Here is a 16878-nt window from a genome sequence, read left to right on the forward strand (position 1 = left end):
TCTGCATGAGCGGGCCCCACTGAAAAGGAAGGCGGCTCACCAGATTTGTTTCGAATTATGAAAATAGATGTTGTCTCCTCGCCACATCTGTTTTGCCTGACAAATGAGCAGCAATTCGCCTCCTAAAGAAGGCAGCACACCAAGGCCGCCTTGAAACCCCGGCCTCTCCAACTCTTCAGAGGAGGGAGAAATAAGGTCAGGCCTCCCAGACTGGAGCTCTGAAAAGTCGACTTTAAAATCCCATCTCTCAAGCTGCGGGCTCTTAGGGCGTCTGGGCCACGCACACGCTCCAGCGGAGCTTGCAAAGGCTCACGTGTCCCTGCACGAACCGAAGCTGCTCTTATCCGGGGGCAGGGGGTCCTCCGCTGTTCTTTAAGAAGATTGGGGGACGTGATCGATTATTTAAAAATGCAGGAAAAAAAAAAAGCCCCCAAGACTCAACCCAAGAGCGCATTCCTAATACGCTGGGAAAGGACAATTTCTGGAGGGGAATATCAATGCTGGTGCCACTCATCTCTCTACGCCACGCTGGCTTGGTGACTGGGTTAATATAATCATCTGCCTTTAATTACCCCAACACAGACCCAGCCACAGACGCGGCTGCCCGCCCTCGAGGCCCGTTCTCGCGGGGGCACCTGGCGGGGGCACCTGGCGGAGGGAGCGGGGCCAGCGGACTGTCTGCGCGCGTCACAAACTTGGTGATGCTGCTCTGGTCTCTCTCTCCCTCTCTTTTAAAGAAAGACCTCCTTTTCTTCAGTTTGGATTTTTCTCCTTAAAGATGGACATGCTGGCCTTGGGGGGGTGGGGAGGTGGAGGGTGAGTTCGGAGACATGACACACTCAGGCACCCGACCTCTGCCTTCCAGGGAGAAGGAATGATAGGTTCTGGGTGGGGGGACGAGGAAGAGCCCACAGCTCCCTGTCTCTCCCCGCAGCCCATTGTGTCGCTGCCCAAACAAAGCCGGTAATAGTAACAGACCCGTGCGGGCACAATGGGAACAGCGGCGCAACACACTGCTCCTGCCCTGTGGGTGCGATCCGTCTGCGGAGCAGAAATCAAAGAAATAAAAGGATGGGGCCAAGAAGCCCAGGGCGCTGAGACGTGTTTTCCCCGTGTCCTATCTCCTGCAGACGAAATGCCCAATCCCCCAGCCCCCCACCCCCAAGGAAGCAGATTGATACGCTGGATTTGCTTGGCCTGGCAGAAATGAGATGCAGTTTCGGGATCCCAGGAGACATCTGGTCGGCTGCCCGCCCCCAACCCTCTCCCCACCTTTTGTGCCTCCTACCATGTAAAACCCTGCGGCAGATTGATGACTGCTGGGCGGAGGGTGGAAATTTATGGCTTTGCAGCCGGGTCAACAGCAATGACAATAGTTTTCAGGGGGCTGGGGGGGGTGTAGGGCACGCAGCCTCCATGCCTCTCCATCCTGCGGCCCCCACTTCAGAAGGGGGAGCGCTGCTGTCTGCCCCCTCCCAGCGGCCCTAACATAACGGGACCGTAACTCAACTCAATTTCCTAAATCCACTGGCTTTGTGGCCGCCTCCAGGGGAGGGAGGAAGCTGAGCAGCCTCCCCCACACATCACCGAGTCGGGAGAAAGCCCAGAGTGGCCCACTTTCCTGGTGGCGGGCAGGACAATGCCGTTTGCAGGGATGTTCCTCCAGGGATGGCAGCGATGAGTGGCGGAGGGGCTGGGGGGGGCCGGCGCCCCCACCCTCTGCCCCCTTTTCACCCCACAACAATCACCTAGTCGCTATGGCAACAAGGTTAATGAATGCATCTGTTGGGTGTAACTACAACGTGGGACCCATTCAAGGTGCCCTGATATTTCCATCCTTAAAAAGCCAACCTCCGGCGTTTTATTTGCCTACGTGTGCCACCAAAAGAAAAGGAAAAAAAAAATATGCAAAAGTGATAAGAAGTAGAGAAAGTTGTGGGCAGGGGCCGCAGGGGGTTTCTGGCCGCCCGCACAGGGGAGGACGCACGCCTGGAATGTCACTTTCTCTCTCTTTTTTGGTGATGGTATAAAATTAGCACAGTCAAGTAAATGTGTTATAAACACAAAGACGCTGCCGGGAGGCGAAGTGCCTCCGTTTCAGGGAGGGAAGAATCGAGGAGAACAGTTTGGGGGGGAAGGGGGCGGGCGGTCAAACGGCCGGAGGGGGTGGCGGCCGCAACCTGCCCACTTAGTGTCCCGTAACCAGAGGGAAAAGCCATTTCCCTGCGAACGTCCATCTGCAGGGCGTCTAGACAGTCATAAAGAGGACAATTAAAGAAAGAAAGAAAAAAAAAAAAAAGCTGCAAGCCGCGGTCACCCCGCGTCTCCTCCTCGCCAGGGCATCGGCTGCAACCTGCGAGAACTGCCCGAACAGGCGAAAAATTATATAAAACAAGAAAAGCCAGTGTGGGCTAGGGGGAGGCTGGGGCAGTCTGGGCCGAAAACAGTTTATGAGCAAGTGTTTTGAAATTCTGCTTTAAATAAGCCGGTAAATGAATTCAACCTTGTCAGATCTCTCTCCCTCACGCAGACCAAATATCCCGCTGGCGTGCTGTCTAGACACAGATAACAAAGGACTTTTTACAGTGCCCAGAGACGCGCTGACAAAGTAGCCAGTTAAAGATGCAGTGCTGCTTTCTCCGTCTAAAACGATTTGTCAGATGGACTTAAATGAAAATGCTAAGTTATCGGTCTGGTTTGGGGTCTGCCGGTGGACGGGGCCGGGTGGGGGGGACGTCGGGGGGCCGGCCGCTCCGGAGGAGTAGAAAACGAATCCTCCCTGATTGGGCTACGCTCCAGGCTGCTCCGGGCCTGTACGTGGCTGGCCGGCAGATAATTCTCGCCCTTGTTCTGAGACGCCGACACTAGCATGTTCCCAACACCTGGGGCGGGCCATTTCTCCGCAGCGCTGTTCATTTAAAGGGGGTGGCAAAAGGGTTAAAATAAGATGCGTGGCGGGGGGGGGGCAGGGCAGAAATTCGGTGTCACCTGCGACTAATGTTTTGCAGGAGGCTCTTGGGCCTGCTTTCACAAAGGGCTGCTGCTCCCTTCCCAGGAAAGGACAGTGGCGGGGGTGGGCTGGCCGCAGGGGGCATCCCTGGGACGCACTCAGGGTCACCCAAACAGATCCTAAACCCGGGCCGTGCCTCTACTCAGCTAGGCCAGGTCAAAGGGAGGAGGAACCGCCCCCAAGAGGCGGTGGGCTGAGCACAGGGCGTGTGCAGACCCCTCGGCCAGGCTACCCCCCGGGGCGGCCCGACAGGCCTGGGTCCCCTAGATGTGGGTCTCTGGTCTCTTCTGTTCAGGATTGCCAGCTTCTGGAGCAAAGCCTCGTGCCCGCCAGGTGTCCAAAGGGGTCATGCTTTCTGCCAACCTTCTCGGCCTTCCCTGCCAGGGTGCTGGCCAAACAGCCACTTCCTCTGCATGGCTGTCCCCGCCGGAGGCAGCTTCTATTTCTGAGACTCGCCTGCCCTCCCTTCCTGCGTCCCTCCCTCCCGTCCTCAAATGTTGTGGAGTCCAGACACTGGAGCCAGACAGCCACAGACCAAACTCTAGCTGCGTGCCCCCATCAGGCTGTGGGGCTCCAGCCTCAGTTTCTCCAATCGTGAAACAGGGTCCTGGCCATGAGCCCTGAAGGGCTGTTGTGAGCATTTAATGTGACTGGCTGCTGGCCCGGGTCGTGTACTGGCCTCTGCCCCCGGGAGGCGGGAAGAGGGGGCCGCTTCACTCACACGCAGCAGGAGACGGGGTCGGGGGGGATCCACACGCTCCGAGCTGAGCCCAGGGCTGGACACATGGCCAGTCCACTGGGAGATCACCGTGCTGGTGACATAAACCCTGAAACCTCCCCAGGGGTTACAGCAACAAAAAACTGCTCACATAAAGGGGGGCATCGCAGGCTATGCGCTCCCCCTTCCACACGCTCATTTTTAATAAAAAGCTGCTGCTAATCTCCGCTCCTCCCACGGGGAACGGCCCACGGCTCCCCTGTCTGTGGGCAGAGCCCCTGCTTTCACCCAGACACGCGGAGTGGAGGCGCCGCCGGGGACAGGACTCGGGGAGTTAGAACAGTGTTCTCGCGGGTCAAGAGGGTCCAGGCGCAGCGGTGGGCGACGGAGGTCCTCACGGTCCCCGGGCCTGGGCTGGAGCTTCCGAAGCCAGCCGAGCCGGCGTGCCATCTACCAGCCGGACGCCAAGCCGGGGCCGAGCCTTGCCCAGGTGACCCAGTCAGGCCCAGAAAGAACCCAGTTAGTTCCTTCCTGCACGTGGAACTCCCCCAGGCCCCCGACACCTGCGGCCACTCTCACCTGGAAACCACGGCAGACGGGAATCAGCGACCCCAGAGCCCAGCCCCGAGCTCCTTCTCCCCAGCCACCCCGTGTCAGCCAAGCCAGCATGAAACGTTTTTGCCAACATCTCCCCCAAATGCAGTGCTGGAGAGTCCCAGGCCTGAACGGGAATGAGAGAAGTCCTGCAGGGCGGGATCAGGGCCGTGGGGAAGGCACGGAAGGGGCAGGGCACCAGGGGGCACCAGGGGGCACCACGAACAGCCACCAGAGGGTCCGGCACTTCTCAGCACCTTTGTGGCCGGCCCTTCTCGACCCTGCTCTGCTTTTCCCAAACTCCTCTCAAACCCACAGGGCCTCGTGAGCTGCTCCTGAGAGATGTTAGCAGCTCTCCTGCTTCTCCTTCCCTACGGCTGGGCCAACAGGTACCAGGGCCCGAATGGGTGATGAGCGCCACCTGCCAACCCCAATTCTGGGGGCTCTTCTGCACCAGCTGGGAGGGGCCCTCCAGTGGGAACAGGCCATTCAAAGAGACAAGTGGTGGGCGACATCACAGAGCACCAAGTGCGGGTCAGAGCATGCGCCCCCGCCCCAGCTTCAAGCTTCCACGGCTGCCCACGCCATCAGCCCGGCCTCAGCGGCCGCCCCCCATGCTCTCTCCTGGCTCTGCATTCACCAGGGGAGGGGGCGCCTGCATGTTCCCCCCCAACCCAAGAGTGACGGCACTCACTCCGTCCCCGGCTGGGAATGTGATCATCCCACCAAATCCCCACAATGACTCGCCCTGTGAGGAATCACTGTGGCCACTCACGTCCCCATTTTACAGATGAGACTCTAAGAGGTTATAGACCTCGCCGGTCAAGAATGGGTCTGGAACCAGAGCACCAAACTGGGAGATTCCGTGTCTCTCCTTGGCCAGCGCCAGCTCCCAGAGTCGCCCCACCAGTGGCACAGGCGAGATGGCTTCCAGGTTCGCATCTCGGGGCTGTGTGCATCCGCCCTGCCCTTGACGGAGGAGCACCCAGACATCCCCTAAGCGGGGGAGGCCGAGGGGACGTGGCTGGGCTGCATCCCTTCCCAGTTTGTTGCGCTCGGGCCTGGCCGAGCACTGCCTCTGGCCCTGGGGTTCCCGCTGGCAGCCTGGCACAGGCCTCCTGGCACAGGCTGTGGGGTTTTATTTAGACGGTGTCAGCTAAGCGGCTCCGGGCGCGCAGGCCTGAGGGGGCGTAACTCGATTGGGTTTCACAGCGCGTTTGTCGGGAGCTGCCTCCATCGTCACAGAGCGGTGCGTGCTTTGCTGGGAGGGCTGGTCACTCGACGGGCAGGCGGGGACAACGGGCTGCCTCCTCCGAAGCTCACTCCCACCCCCTTCTTCGTTTGGGGAAGATTTCTTCCTGCCTGGGCCCAAATCCCACTCTCTGGGGCCGCTCCCCAACCCCTGACCCTGCAGAACAAAAGGGAGCGTGAGCGTCTAGACCGCCAGTCTGAAAGTGAGAAGGGGGCATTGTGTGACCGGGACGGAGGCCTGGCCTCCCAGGCGGAAAGGTCGGGGCGCGGGGGCGAGGAGAGGGTGGCTCTGGCCGGGCCCGCCTCTCCGGTCCCACGCACCTCCTGTCCGTCCTGGAGAAGAGACGTGGCCAGAGCTCTGCACCGGGAATCCGGCCTGGGTCGCTGCCAAGGCTGGACGCGCTGCCTCCAAGTGAAAAGTGGGGAATCCCTCGGCTCATCGCTAAAGGAACAAATCCACGGGAGGCCCTCAGAACGGTGCCTGAGACCGGGCAGCACCCATAAACACGAGCGGTCTTTCGGGATGACCCGTTTAGAAGCTTCATGTGTATTCTGGGCTGAGGTGACGCGGGGGGAGAGGTCCCTGCAGGGACCCTAGAGTCTTCCTGAGTCTGGAAGACCCTGCTCCACGCGGAGGAGGGGACACGTTCCTGGACACTTTCCTGGCTGCCGGCTGTGTGACCCCAGTCCCCTCTTCACCCTCTCTGGGTCTCAGGGACCCCGTCGTCTGTATAAAGAGGGGCTCAGATCAGATCTGTGGTTTTTCAGGATTATCTTACCAGCAGAAGCCTTTGGCTTGGAAGGGTGGACCTGGGCACTCCAGGGATCAAACAGAAACAAACAGCCCTGCTAGTACTGCCCTGCGGCCCCAGGGGTGTGAGGCTCTGCACCCAGTGGCCGAGGTTTACTGGGCACTTACTACGTGCCGGATGCCGGCTGAGCCTCCTCTAACACCCGTGGGCTTCGTCCCCTTGCCTCTGAGACTGAAACTGGGCATCAGCCCATTTGACAGACCAGGAGCTCAAGGCTCTGAGTGGCAGAAGCAGAGGCTCAAAGGCCAGGCCACCTGTCTGTAGAGAGCTGCGCCAGGGGGGCAGCAGGAGTCCCCACGTGGGCCTCCCACCCCACACGTCCCAGGGAAGGGATGCTGGGCAGCTGTGCAAGAACAGACAGCGGGGGGTGGGAGGTGTGACACGTCCCTCCCCCTCCCCAAACTGCTGGTGTGTGTACGGGGTGGGGGGGTGGACCTGCACCCATCTCCCCAGCCATTGCTACCAACTCTTTATCAGCCGTCGCTGCAAATGCCTGGAGACCGGCCCGCAGAGCACTTTCAGCAGCATAAACCTGTCTCCACGTGATGGGATCACAGGCATTTTGACTTTTGTCTTGGTCATTTATCAAATTCTTTGAATTTTTGTTAAATAAGGGGCACATATCACCCCTTACCATCAGAAGAACTGCGCTATTTTCACGGCAAAACAAAAGGAGAACTGCCCATTCTCCCCGGCGGGGTGGGGTGCATCGCTTCTGGGCGTCCTCAGGGGTCCTGGCTGGAAATACACGGCAGATGCCAGAAAAGTGGGCACGCAGGTGCGCCCCGTGATCCCCGGCTTGGAATCTGTCCTAGGAAGCACTCAGAGAGGGAACCAAAGTCTCAAGGATGCCCCCACCCACCAGAACTAGCAGTCTCTCTTCTGCCCCGGCTGATTGGGATCTAGGACCCGCGTTCCTGAATCCCTATCTCCTTACAAGAGAATTGCAAAAATGCAGGTTCCTGGCCTACGCCAAGTTTCTGGACCAGCACCCCCGGGGGAGAGGCGGGAAGCGTCTCCTTTTCAGTTCCATATCTAAGTGAACCGTTGCACCTGATGAATGAGGAGGCATCTTCTGGCGGCCATAGTCAAGTTTCTCTTTGTCAGGGTCGTATACTTCTAGAATGTTCAGCCCAACACATAGTAGGTATTCAATAGATGTGGTGAATGAGTTTGTGAACGAGGGAGTAAAATACGGAGGGAGATAACCCACCAGGAAGGTTCCTACATGAGCGCAAGATTACGGATAAGACACCCCGCCCTCACCTCTGCCCCCCCCCCCCCATTAGGATGTCACAAGGGGACCCTCCTTCCCTAGCTCTTCCTCCTCAGGAGCACATCCACAGAGGTGCCTCCAGCAGGGGGCTGGGCTGGGGTCCCCCCCCACCCGCAGGCTCTGGAGGGGGAGGGGCGGTGACGCAGGGCTGAGTCACAAAGGGTCTCTGGGCAGGTTGTGGCAAGGGTGAAGTTGCTGCCCGCGGGACCACGACTTAATAACAGAACACGCTACAATTCTTGAGCATTTACAAGGCACGGAGCACTGAGCTAAGCACATATTCCTCATTTGATCCCCACTATGATCCTACGAAATGACTGACTCTTAGGATCCCCATTTTACAGATGAGGAAACAGAGGCCCAGAGCAGAGAAGCAACCGCAGGGACACTCCCCTGGCGGTGGAGATCCACAGAGGCCCTCGCTGCCTTCCCCTCCTTGGGTCTGGGTCCGCAGTGCCCGCCCACTCCAGACACGGGGGTCTGGCCTTTCCGAGGACCTTGCCAGGCTGCAGGCTTCAGGGCCGCGACAGAGGGCTGGAGCCCCCAACCTCGGCGTCCCTGGTGCCCGGTGCCCCCGGGCCTGGTCCTTCTCCAGAAGACCCCTCCTCTGCTCAGGCCGCTGCTGCTTCACAGCAGCCTGAACCTGCACCTGGCCTACAGCCAGCAGAGGACAGGACGGCGCGGCCAAGGCCACTCCTGGCCCCAGGACGAATTCCTTGAGGGCTGAGGCTGCCAGATGGAGAAGAGGCAGAGTGGCCTCTCCCACGCCGGCTGGCGCTGCTGGCTTGGCACCCACTGGCAGGGAGGCCCATGGAAGCCAGAGTCAACCTGGAGCTCCAAGTCCTCTCCAGGGTGCAGCCCCCATGTCACCTCTACGCTCTTCCAGGCAGAGAGGAAGAGCTCTGGGAGCCCTGAGCCTCCATCTCCCCCAGTGACTGGCAAGGCAGTTCCGATCCCTAAGAGGCCGTGAAGATCCATCCCTTGGCGGAGCCTGCAGCCCACACTCAGCTAAATGCGTGGGCCGGGGAGCCAGGCTGCTAGGGGTTCAGGTCCTGGCTCTGCCACTTACCAGGCATGGGACCTAAAGCAAATACCCTCTAAACCTCGGTGTGCACATCTGCACAATGGGTCTAACGGCAGCAAAGGCTGCCAACGAGCTGGGAGGATTCCACACCCAGGGAGGAGAGTGCTGGGCAATGTGCTCAGGGGCACAGCGGGGCTGCCCGGGAGCCGTTCCACTCTCGAGGCTGTCTTCCCGGCTTTCACACCTCATCGTCCTCAGCTGCTACTTCAGGCCCCACTGTGCATCGAGGTCTCAGGGGAAGTGGTCAACCCCGAATCTGACCAGAACCAACCAGGCAGACTGAGGGCACAAAGAGACAGCACAAAGCCTGGGCAGGCCCCGAGGCAACACCACCACAACGTCCACACTCCTCTTGTGAGCAGGCCAGGGGCCTCCGCCTCTGCATTCCCACCCGTGCGGCCAGGACCTTTCACATTCCAGCCAAGCTGCAATGCCTCTGTGGGTTGCAATAAAAATTCCTAGACAGGTAGTCAGGTAGGAGGCCGGCCCTGGGATGAACAGAGAGAAGGAGCAAGGGGGCAAGCGCCATGAGCTCTCCTCGGCCTTACCCAGTGTGGCTGGTGGGGTACCCTCCTCGCCTGTGCCCCACGGTTCCCTAGGACCAGACCCAGACCCGGGGTCTGAGGCCTGGGCTCCAGGTCCAGGAAGGTCAGCGAGTCAGGAGCCCCCTGGGAAGGAGCCTGCCTCACCCCAGCCAGACCAGCCTCACGGGGTGGGTCCCTCAAGGGACTCTCAGATCTCTGAGGAGGTTTGACTGTGGTGTCACTGCGGGGTCCTCAAACAGCTCCCTCCAGCACCTGTCACACGCCAACTGTTTTGAAAGTAGCAGAAATAAAGCACAAGCTCTGCCAAAGCCTGAGCCAGACAGGCAGCAGAACTTCCCCCAACGCCTCTGCCACCGGAGCCTTTCCCAGCAGTGACCCAGCGACGGCGGGGATGATGCAGCGTGGTCGGCAGACGTGCCCATGCACCCCTGAGAGGCCCAGAGCTACGACACACCTAGGCCCTTTGCTTCACTTGCTTCCCACTGTGTCCCCTTATCCCCAGAGCCAAAACTGTGCATTAGGAGGCTCGGTAGTAAATCACAGATCTATTCTGCAAAGCATCAAACCATTTCAGGCACCGTAGGACAATTAAATTAAGGAGGTTTTTTTCCATTACAGAAAAAGAACTTAGAGATCTCGGTTAAAACACACACAGAGATCCAGATGACACACAGCTGCGACAGGCACTCCCCTGCAAACTGCGTGGGGTGCATCAAGAGTCCAAGGGGGCAAAGGCTTGGCTTCCCCATCATCGGCACCATCCCGAGAACAAGCCTGGAGCCCTGTCACCTGCCTGATGCCGCCCCAAGCTCTGTGTCTGGAGGAAGGATGTGGATCTCCCCTTCATCCCTAACTTCCCACCCCCGATCTTGCTCCCCCACCTTGGGTTCCCTTCCTTCAGAGGACCCCGCAACCCTGAACCTTGATCTCATTAGAATCGAGCTGACCCCAACCTTCAAATGGCTGGGTGACCTCAAAAGACCAAAGGGCGAGGTGCTTCCATTCTGCAGGAGGTGCCACCCGTCTGTGGTTGCTAGTAGGGACCCCCGCGGAGTCCCCGACAGGAGCCTCTTAGAACGTGACACTCCCCTAGGCTTCCCGATTTCGGCCACTTCCAAATACCCCTTAAAGGAACTAAAAATCCTAAATATTTTAATTTTTAAAATTTAAATTCTAGCCTATCAACTCACCTTCACTACATACTCTCGTCTTAAACAGTAGCCCTCATGAAATCAGGGCCATGCTTTTTCCGTTTTATCCTGACATGCATTTAACATACATCAGCCTAAGCGTGTAACGGCGAAATTTAAAACGCCCATCCACATGCCACTGAAAGTGGTCTCCCGGGCTCCTGGTTTGCCGTGGGCCTGTCGACGTCTCCGAACTTACAAGGTAGGGCAGTGAGGACACAGGTGGTTTCAACAGAATCCAGATGTAGCTCCGTCAATTCATGGTGGGCATGCATGCCCTTGGGCAAGCGCCTTCTGTCCTCTGCACGTCAGTCTGCCCATCCGGAAAACAGGTCTAGTCACAGCGGCTCCCACTAGGGCTCCGTGTGACGCGGCGGCTGGCATCAGCGACGGCAGGACCGAATCGTGTCACCACACACAGCCCCAGGGAGCCAGAACACTGCAAACACCCCCATTTTACAGCCGAAGCAAGGACCAGGGGTGCAAAAGCCACAACAGCGATGCCACCACGATTCTGAAGAGGCCCCGGCTTCTGAAGCCATTCTGCGGGATCTGTTCCTCCCGCAGAGAAGGCGAGCCAGGGCCCCCAAGGTGCCAGCCCCACACTCCCCAGCGGGGCCCGCTCCAACCCCCGACCCACAGCCCCATTCCGAGGCCCCAGCCCTCCGTCAGCCGGCAGGAACGCGGCCTCACTGCTAGGGCCTCTGAGTAACCGCCTCCCCCAGACATGATTCATACCTGTCTGGGGTCACCCACATCCTCATTCCCTGCAAAGGAATGCACGCCAGGTGAGGCGAGCAGGCGGGCTGGCATGGGTGCCGGGCGGCGCCAGAGGTGCAGCCTGCGGGGTCTCAAGGACTCCGCTGCAGAGTCCCCCCTGGCTGGGGCTGGACAGACAGACGTCCGGGTCTGGGGTACCCGTCTACGAGGCCCAGATGCCGGTTATCAACGCTCCCCCCCACAGCGGCAGCTGGCGCTCCACCAGTGGACGGTGATTCTCTGGGTCCAGCGTGGCCCCTTACAGTTCCTTTGCCTTGGTGAGCGTTGCCCCCCCAAGCTTCCCCTGCGCTAGAGAATAGGACGCACCCATAAAAAGGCATCGCTACGGATCCACACCACGCGATGGGGCTCAAAGTCGGGAGAATGAGCGGGAAAAGCCAGTCACAGCAAACATATAGTGTGGTTTCATTTATGCAAAGTTCTCCACTAGGAAAGACCGGCCGGCAGTGTCTGCTCCAGGGGGTGGGCACAGACCAGAAGGGGGCCGGGGGACCTGTCCCGGGATGGGGGGCTGTCGGGTCAGTCTGGATGAGTGTCCCATACACATGTTTGCCAAAACTCATCACGGCCTACGCTATGTCTGTGCACCTTGGTGCCTGTAGTTATACCTCAATAAACACATAAGAGCAGGGAAGACATGGGTTCCAGGGGAAGGCTAACAATTTAGGGGAAGAGAAGGGATGCACAGGTGAGGTCTGATGGGCTCCTTCTTGCAACGGGCTAGGTTTGACTGTGCCCATTTGACAGAGAAGAAAATGGATGGGAGGAGATGATAGGAGAGACCAGCACAGGCTCTTCTAGGGGATCAGGGCCAAGAAAACCTCCTGTCCAGAAAGCCTTCAACCGGGGGCCCGCCAGTGCCGTCTCTGCGTGTCTTCTTCCCCTCTGGCACCTTGTGCCAAGAGACCTTTGCAGAGAAGCAATGTGCCACCTCCGGTGAGGCAGAAAGCCTCACACAGGTTGCCAGAAATCGAGGTCTCTGGCCAGCCACAGGGCGTGGAAAGAGAAGTCAGGATGCCAAGGGCCCATCCCGACCATGGTGTCCATCAAACCCCAGGTAATCCCCCCAACCCCGAGGCTGGCCAGAGGCCTCCGGGGTCACTCAGTCGTTTCAAGCACCTGGTCCAGAACACAACACACAGGTGAGCCCCGTGCTGGGAGACAAGGCCGCCCGGCATCCTGCTGCTGCCTTGAGGACGGACGCACATGAGTGGGAGCACCAAGCCGGCACACCCAGAGTCCCTGCTGGTATGACGTATCCTTGTGATGACAACAGTATAAGTAGCAGGCCTCGTTTAGTAACTGAGGGGCTCTGGGCTGAAGACTGGCCTTGGTTTGCTCCTCTCCCTTGCTGGAGCAGCCTTAGCTGCGGCCACACGCTGGAATTACCCGGAGGGTTCGCATCCTGGCTGCCTGCCCTGTCCCCAGTCATTGGCCTGGGGTGCACCTGAGTGCCCGACTATGAGCCTCGAGGCGGACCTCCTGTGCAGCCAGCGCGGCAACGGCTGAGTGCAGAGGGTGCTGCAGGAGCACCTTCCCACCATGAGGCTCACTAAGCTGTCTCCACCCCCTCTCGGGAGCCCAGGCCTGCCCAGCACCCCAGAGGCCACAGTCACCCCTCTCTCCCTTCAGCTGCAGCTCAATGCCAGACAAACCCTTGCTATCTCAGGCCTGTGCCCCAGGCATCGCCACCAGGTGACCCTTACAAGGAGGGATGTGGAGAGGCGGCTGGAGAAGCCAGAGAGCAAAGGCAGGGACACCAACACCCTTGCAGTGGGGGGCAAGTGATTCCGAAGTCTAGAGGATGGCAGGCCAAGCACAGGCTTCGGAGCCCCGTGGCCCAGGTTCAAATCCTGCTCTGCTCCCTGTGATCTCCCACACCACAGCACGTGACCTGGTTTGGCCTCCTCAGGTACACACGAGGGGCACCCCAAGGACAGTGAGGCAGGGCATGCACAAGAGGAAGAGCGGGGTGTGAAAAGCCACAATGCCACTATGGGTGGACGCAGAGAAAATTGCTCCCAATCCTCATCCCCCCTCGTCCGAGTCTATTCTGGGGAAAGGGTCCAGAGCTCATTCTTACTAGAGTGTAAAGGAATGCTACAATGTGTTTAGCATAGGCCTCAGGATATCCAGGGCAAAGAGGCTGTTGAGGTAAAGGGGAGGCTTCTGTGACATGTAGGCTCATGACCCCGATTTTAAAGAAAGACAAATGAAGTGCCGTCGGGGAGCTGGGGAGTAACAGGGATGGGTCTTTCTGCAGATCTCACCTTGCATGAGCTTGGAGGTCTGGGAGGGACCCAACCTGAGAGCTGAAGTCAGGGGCCTGGGCCACTCCAAGGTGGTGGCACATTCCTAGAACTCACAGAACGGACGACCACTGACTTGTTTCGGAGCAGAGAGGGAGTCCTGCGGCCCTGACGCCTCTCCCGGCCGGACTTCCCTGCACAGACAACTCTCAGCTTCCTTCCTGAGGATCGTCGACATCGCCGTCGAGCCCTCCCCGAGCCCCACCAAGAGTGGACGCTGCTATGCAGGAGCAATGTCTGTCACGGGGCGGGAAGGACAGTGCGGGACCGACAGCCACGCACTCATCCCTGATCCACACCCTGGGAGTCACAAAGCCACTCAATGAACACCAGCTGGGCTCTCCTAGTCTAAGGAAAGGGTCACAGGAGCTGGGGATTCACAAATTCGCGAGCCAGACCGCAGGATCCAGCGGAGTGAGTTATTAGGCTGACGGAGAGTCACCAGAGAAGCAGACTGCGGGGAGAAATATTCGTCAACTCCGCGTAAGTGACTGTGGGATTACGCACTTGCAGGCAGGGCCTGGATTTACACGGACAACTGGAAGCTGGACTTGTAATTACACCTCTGGGCCATGCAGCGAGCAACTCTAATTAGCCTCTAGATAGGAGGGTAGTGACAATTTTATTTAGGGCCAAAAGTAAGTAATAAAATTAGGCAGAATGAGCCACTCCACGCGTTAAGTCCCCACACTTTGCAGAATAACGAAATGACAGGCTTGACAATTGCAAACATCTAATAATTGTCGTTGTTAGGAAAACTGAAGGGACGATGGGGAATGGCCTCTGACTCTTAAGCCTGGACATTTAAAATGTTGCATGGTGGACGCCCCCCACCCCCGTCGGTATTTTTTGTTGTTTTTTTGTTTGTTTGTTCGTTTTTTTAAGACAACATTCTCTGCATCTGTACGTCTTCAACAGTAAAGGGCTCCAGGACGCCGACGGGGGCGTCCCTATGTGCCGGCCTGCTCGGGAACCGGGATCCATAAACACGGGCCAGATACAGCCGAGATAGGAGCGTATTTAGCTGTGATCTATCGTAACGATCACCAGCAGCAAATGGAGTGGCGTTTAAAGGGCCTGTTGGTGTTATTTAATCGGTTATATTCACCAACGTAATCGACACCCTCTCCATCATCTCAATACACCCACCTCTCCCTCCCATACCATAAATAGATTAGAAAAAATAGTTTCCTGCTATGGCCGTGACCCCATCGGCTGCCAAGCTCAGCCTGGTATGAATCACTCCGGGCTCACCGCGACGGCATTTCAAATGACTGAATGATAACGGGGCGGTACAGACACCAATAAATGAATCATGCCTTCCGCAAGACCAAACCTTTGGCTTTTACAGACACCAATTACAAAGTAGAAAGAAAAGAACAAAGAAATTACTCAGGGTGTTTGCGCAAAGTTGATTCATAGGTTTACAGAATTATTACCGACGAAATTGTTTTTAGGAAGGCAATTAGAGCTATGACCTGCTCCGGCACCATCATCAGCCTATCGACATGGGAATTTGCAAAATGGGACAGAGGAGGGCAGCCCCCAAAGTCTTGCAGGGCACCCGGGGACCTCCCTTTCTGCCTCCACCTGGCGGGTTAAGACTTCCGTGAAATCCTTAAAACCTGTAGCCACACCAGCGACGTAGAGGAGGCAGGCACATTTACACACAGTTCCTGTAGAAACCTTGGTATCAACTTTTATTTATTTATTTTTATTCTTTAAATGCAGCAGCCACAGTAGAACATAGAGATCCTCTCTTCTGGGACCAGGATTTGGAAACACATCATCTACCACAACCAAACGCTCACCCAATTTCTCCATGCGAACCGACTGCAGATAGTTCAGATCAAAGCTATTTTACCTATTATAAAACTTGGGGGGTAGATGAAGAAAGAGCATTCGCTGTGGCCACATGCAAACTCTGAGCCTCTCCGTTAACGAAGTGTGACCTCTGGGATGAGTCAGCCCACAGGCCTTGGGTTAGAGCTTGCCGGCCAGGCTTCCTGGACAAACTTCTGCAAAGTGTAGAAGCATCGCCGTCAGGAATGTCAGATCCTTGTGGGCAAACCGACGCGGGAGAGGATAACACCGAGCTTACACCTGGCTTATGCTCTCAGGCAGCCGGCCCTCTAACCACCGGCTCCCTGGACCGTTCATGGGTACAGCAAGCAGGTGCCCTGGGCAACGCCAGCCCCTGGTAGTGGCCAGGTCACGCAGGCCACTGGGGCAGAAAACCCTCTTTTGGGAAAGGACTGTTTGCTTTCCCCAAAATTTGCTAGAAATCTGACTCAGCTCCCTGCGTCTCTTTCTTCTCAAAAAGGGGCCTGGGAACCCCGATTTCACCCACGCTGGTGGACCCGGGCATAGCCAGAGGAAGGCTCAGGCTCGATGCGGGGCACACCTGTGGGAGGCAGGGTCCCCACAGGGGCCTCCAGTCAAGGGACCTCAAAAAAGCCTTGGTGGGTGGAACACACACATTTTAAAACATGCGTATTTTGTATCATGAAACATTTATGTATCTCTCATAGATCCAAAGATATGCGGTTTTATATATTAAAGCACACATTGCGGTATTTTTAACCACTGACACCCAAACAAATCCGCAGCTGGATTTGTCACTTTTACCGCCCCCCCAAAAGCCAGGGATGGAACCACCATGTCCTGGAGACCTAAGGACCAACAGGGACTCTCGGACCCCTGCAGCCTACGTGATGTGCATGCCAGGGATCGACGACTCCCCATCGGTGACAGTAAAGGACGGCGGCTGCTCCCGACAGACCCCATCATGTGTCAGCAGTTCACAGGATATCACCCACGCACCCAGTGGTCACAGGGGCAAGTGAGGGACATCGTAAATCCATCCCCTCGCCAGCTGCTTCACTGTTTATTGAACACCTACTCTGAGCCGAAGAGCATGCAAAAACTGACCAGGACTCGGCACCGCCGTCCCCGTCTCCATCACCGCCAAAATCTCCACGAGGGACAAAAGACACAGGACGAGGTCTCCAAACGTAAAAGGCAAGGTGGGATCTTGAACCTGCACGGCTGTTCAGAGCTGTAGGTGTGTCTGTCGGTCCGGCCCTGGGGGAGCCCAGTGCTGCAGGCCATGGAGAGCTGGCAGGGGCTTCTGTAGGGGACGGAAGAGCCTTAGGAGCGTTCGGAGCCGGCTCCTAAGGGCCAGAAGCAAACTATCCAGCTTCCAGATCCCAGGCCACGGGGGATGGTACACTTGCTACCAAATATTTAAAACTCTTCTGCTAGTAGAGCTATTTCCCAAACCCACTGGCACGATACTCATGGATTTTA

At 57.7% G+C, this 16878-nt stretch overlaps 1 protein-coding gene across 8 annotated transcripts in view; it reads right to left on the reverse strand.

The window, feature by feature from the left end:
* PMEPA1 (prostate transmembrane protein, androgen induced 1) overlaps positions 1–16878 on the reverse strand; it is a 56325-nt gene that overhangs the window by 29935 nt on the left and 9512 nt on the right. For 2 of the 8 annotated variants that reach the window (XM_077873706.1, XM_077873704.1), the window contains exon 1: positions 7439–7611. The exons of 3 other annotated variants lie outside the window; for them this stretch is intronic. In XM_077873706.1, coding sequence (XP_077729832.1) covers positions 7439–7457 — 19 coding nt within the window. In that variant the 5' untranslated portion in view covers positions 7458–7611. Of the gene's footprint in view, positions 1–1288; positions 1445–1510; positions 1676–7438; positions 7612–10679; positions 10978–16878 lie in introns of those variants that run through there. 3 more of the 8 variants (XM_077873702.1, XM_077873708.1, XM_077873709.1) reach the window with 3 other exon arrangements.

Source organism: Canis aureus, chromosome 26 (assembly GCF_053574225.1).
Source record: "Canis aureus isolate CA01 chromosome 26, VMU_Caureus_v.1.0, whole genome shotgun sequence".
NCBI classification, from domain to species: domain Eukaryota; kingdom Metazoa; phylum Chordata; class Mammalia; order Carnivora; family Canidae; genus Canis; species Canis aureus.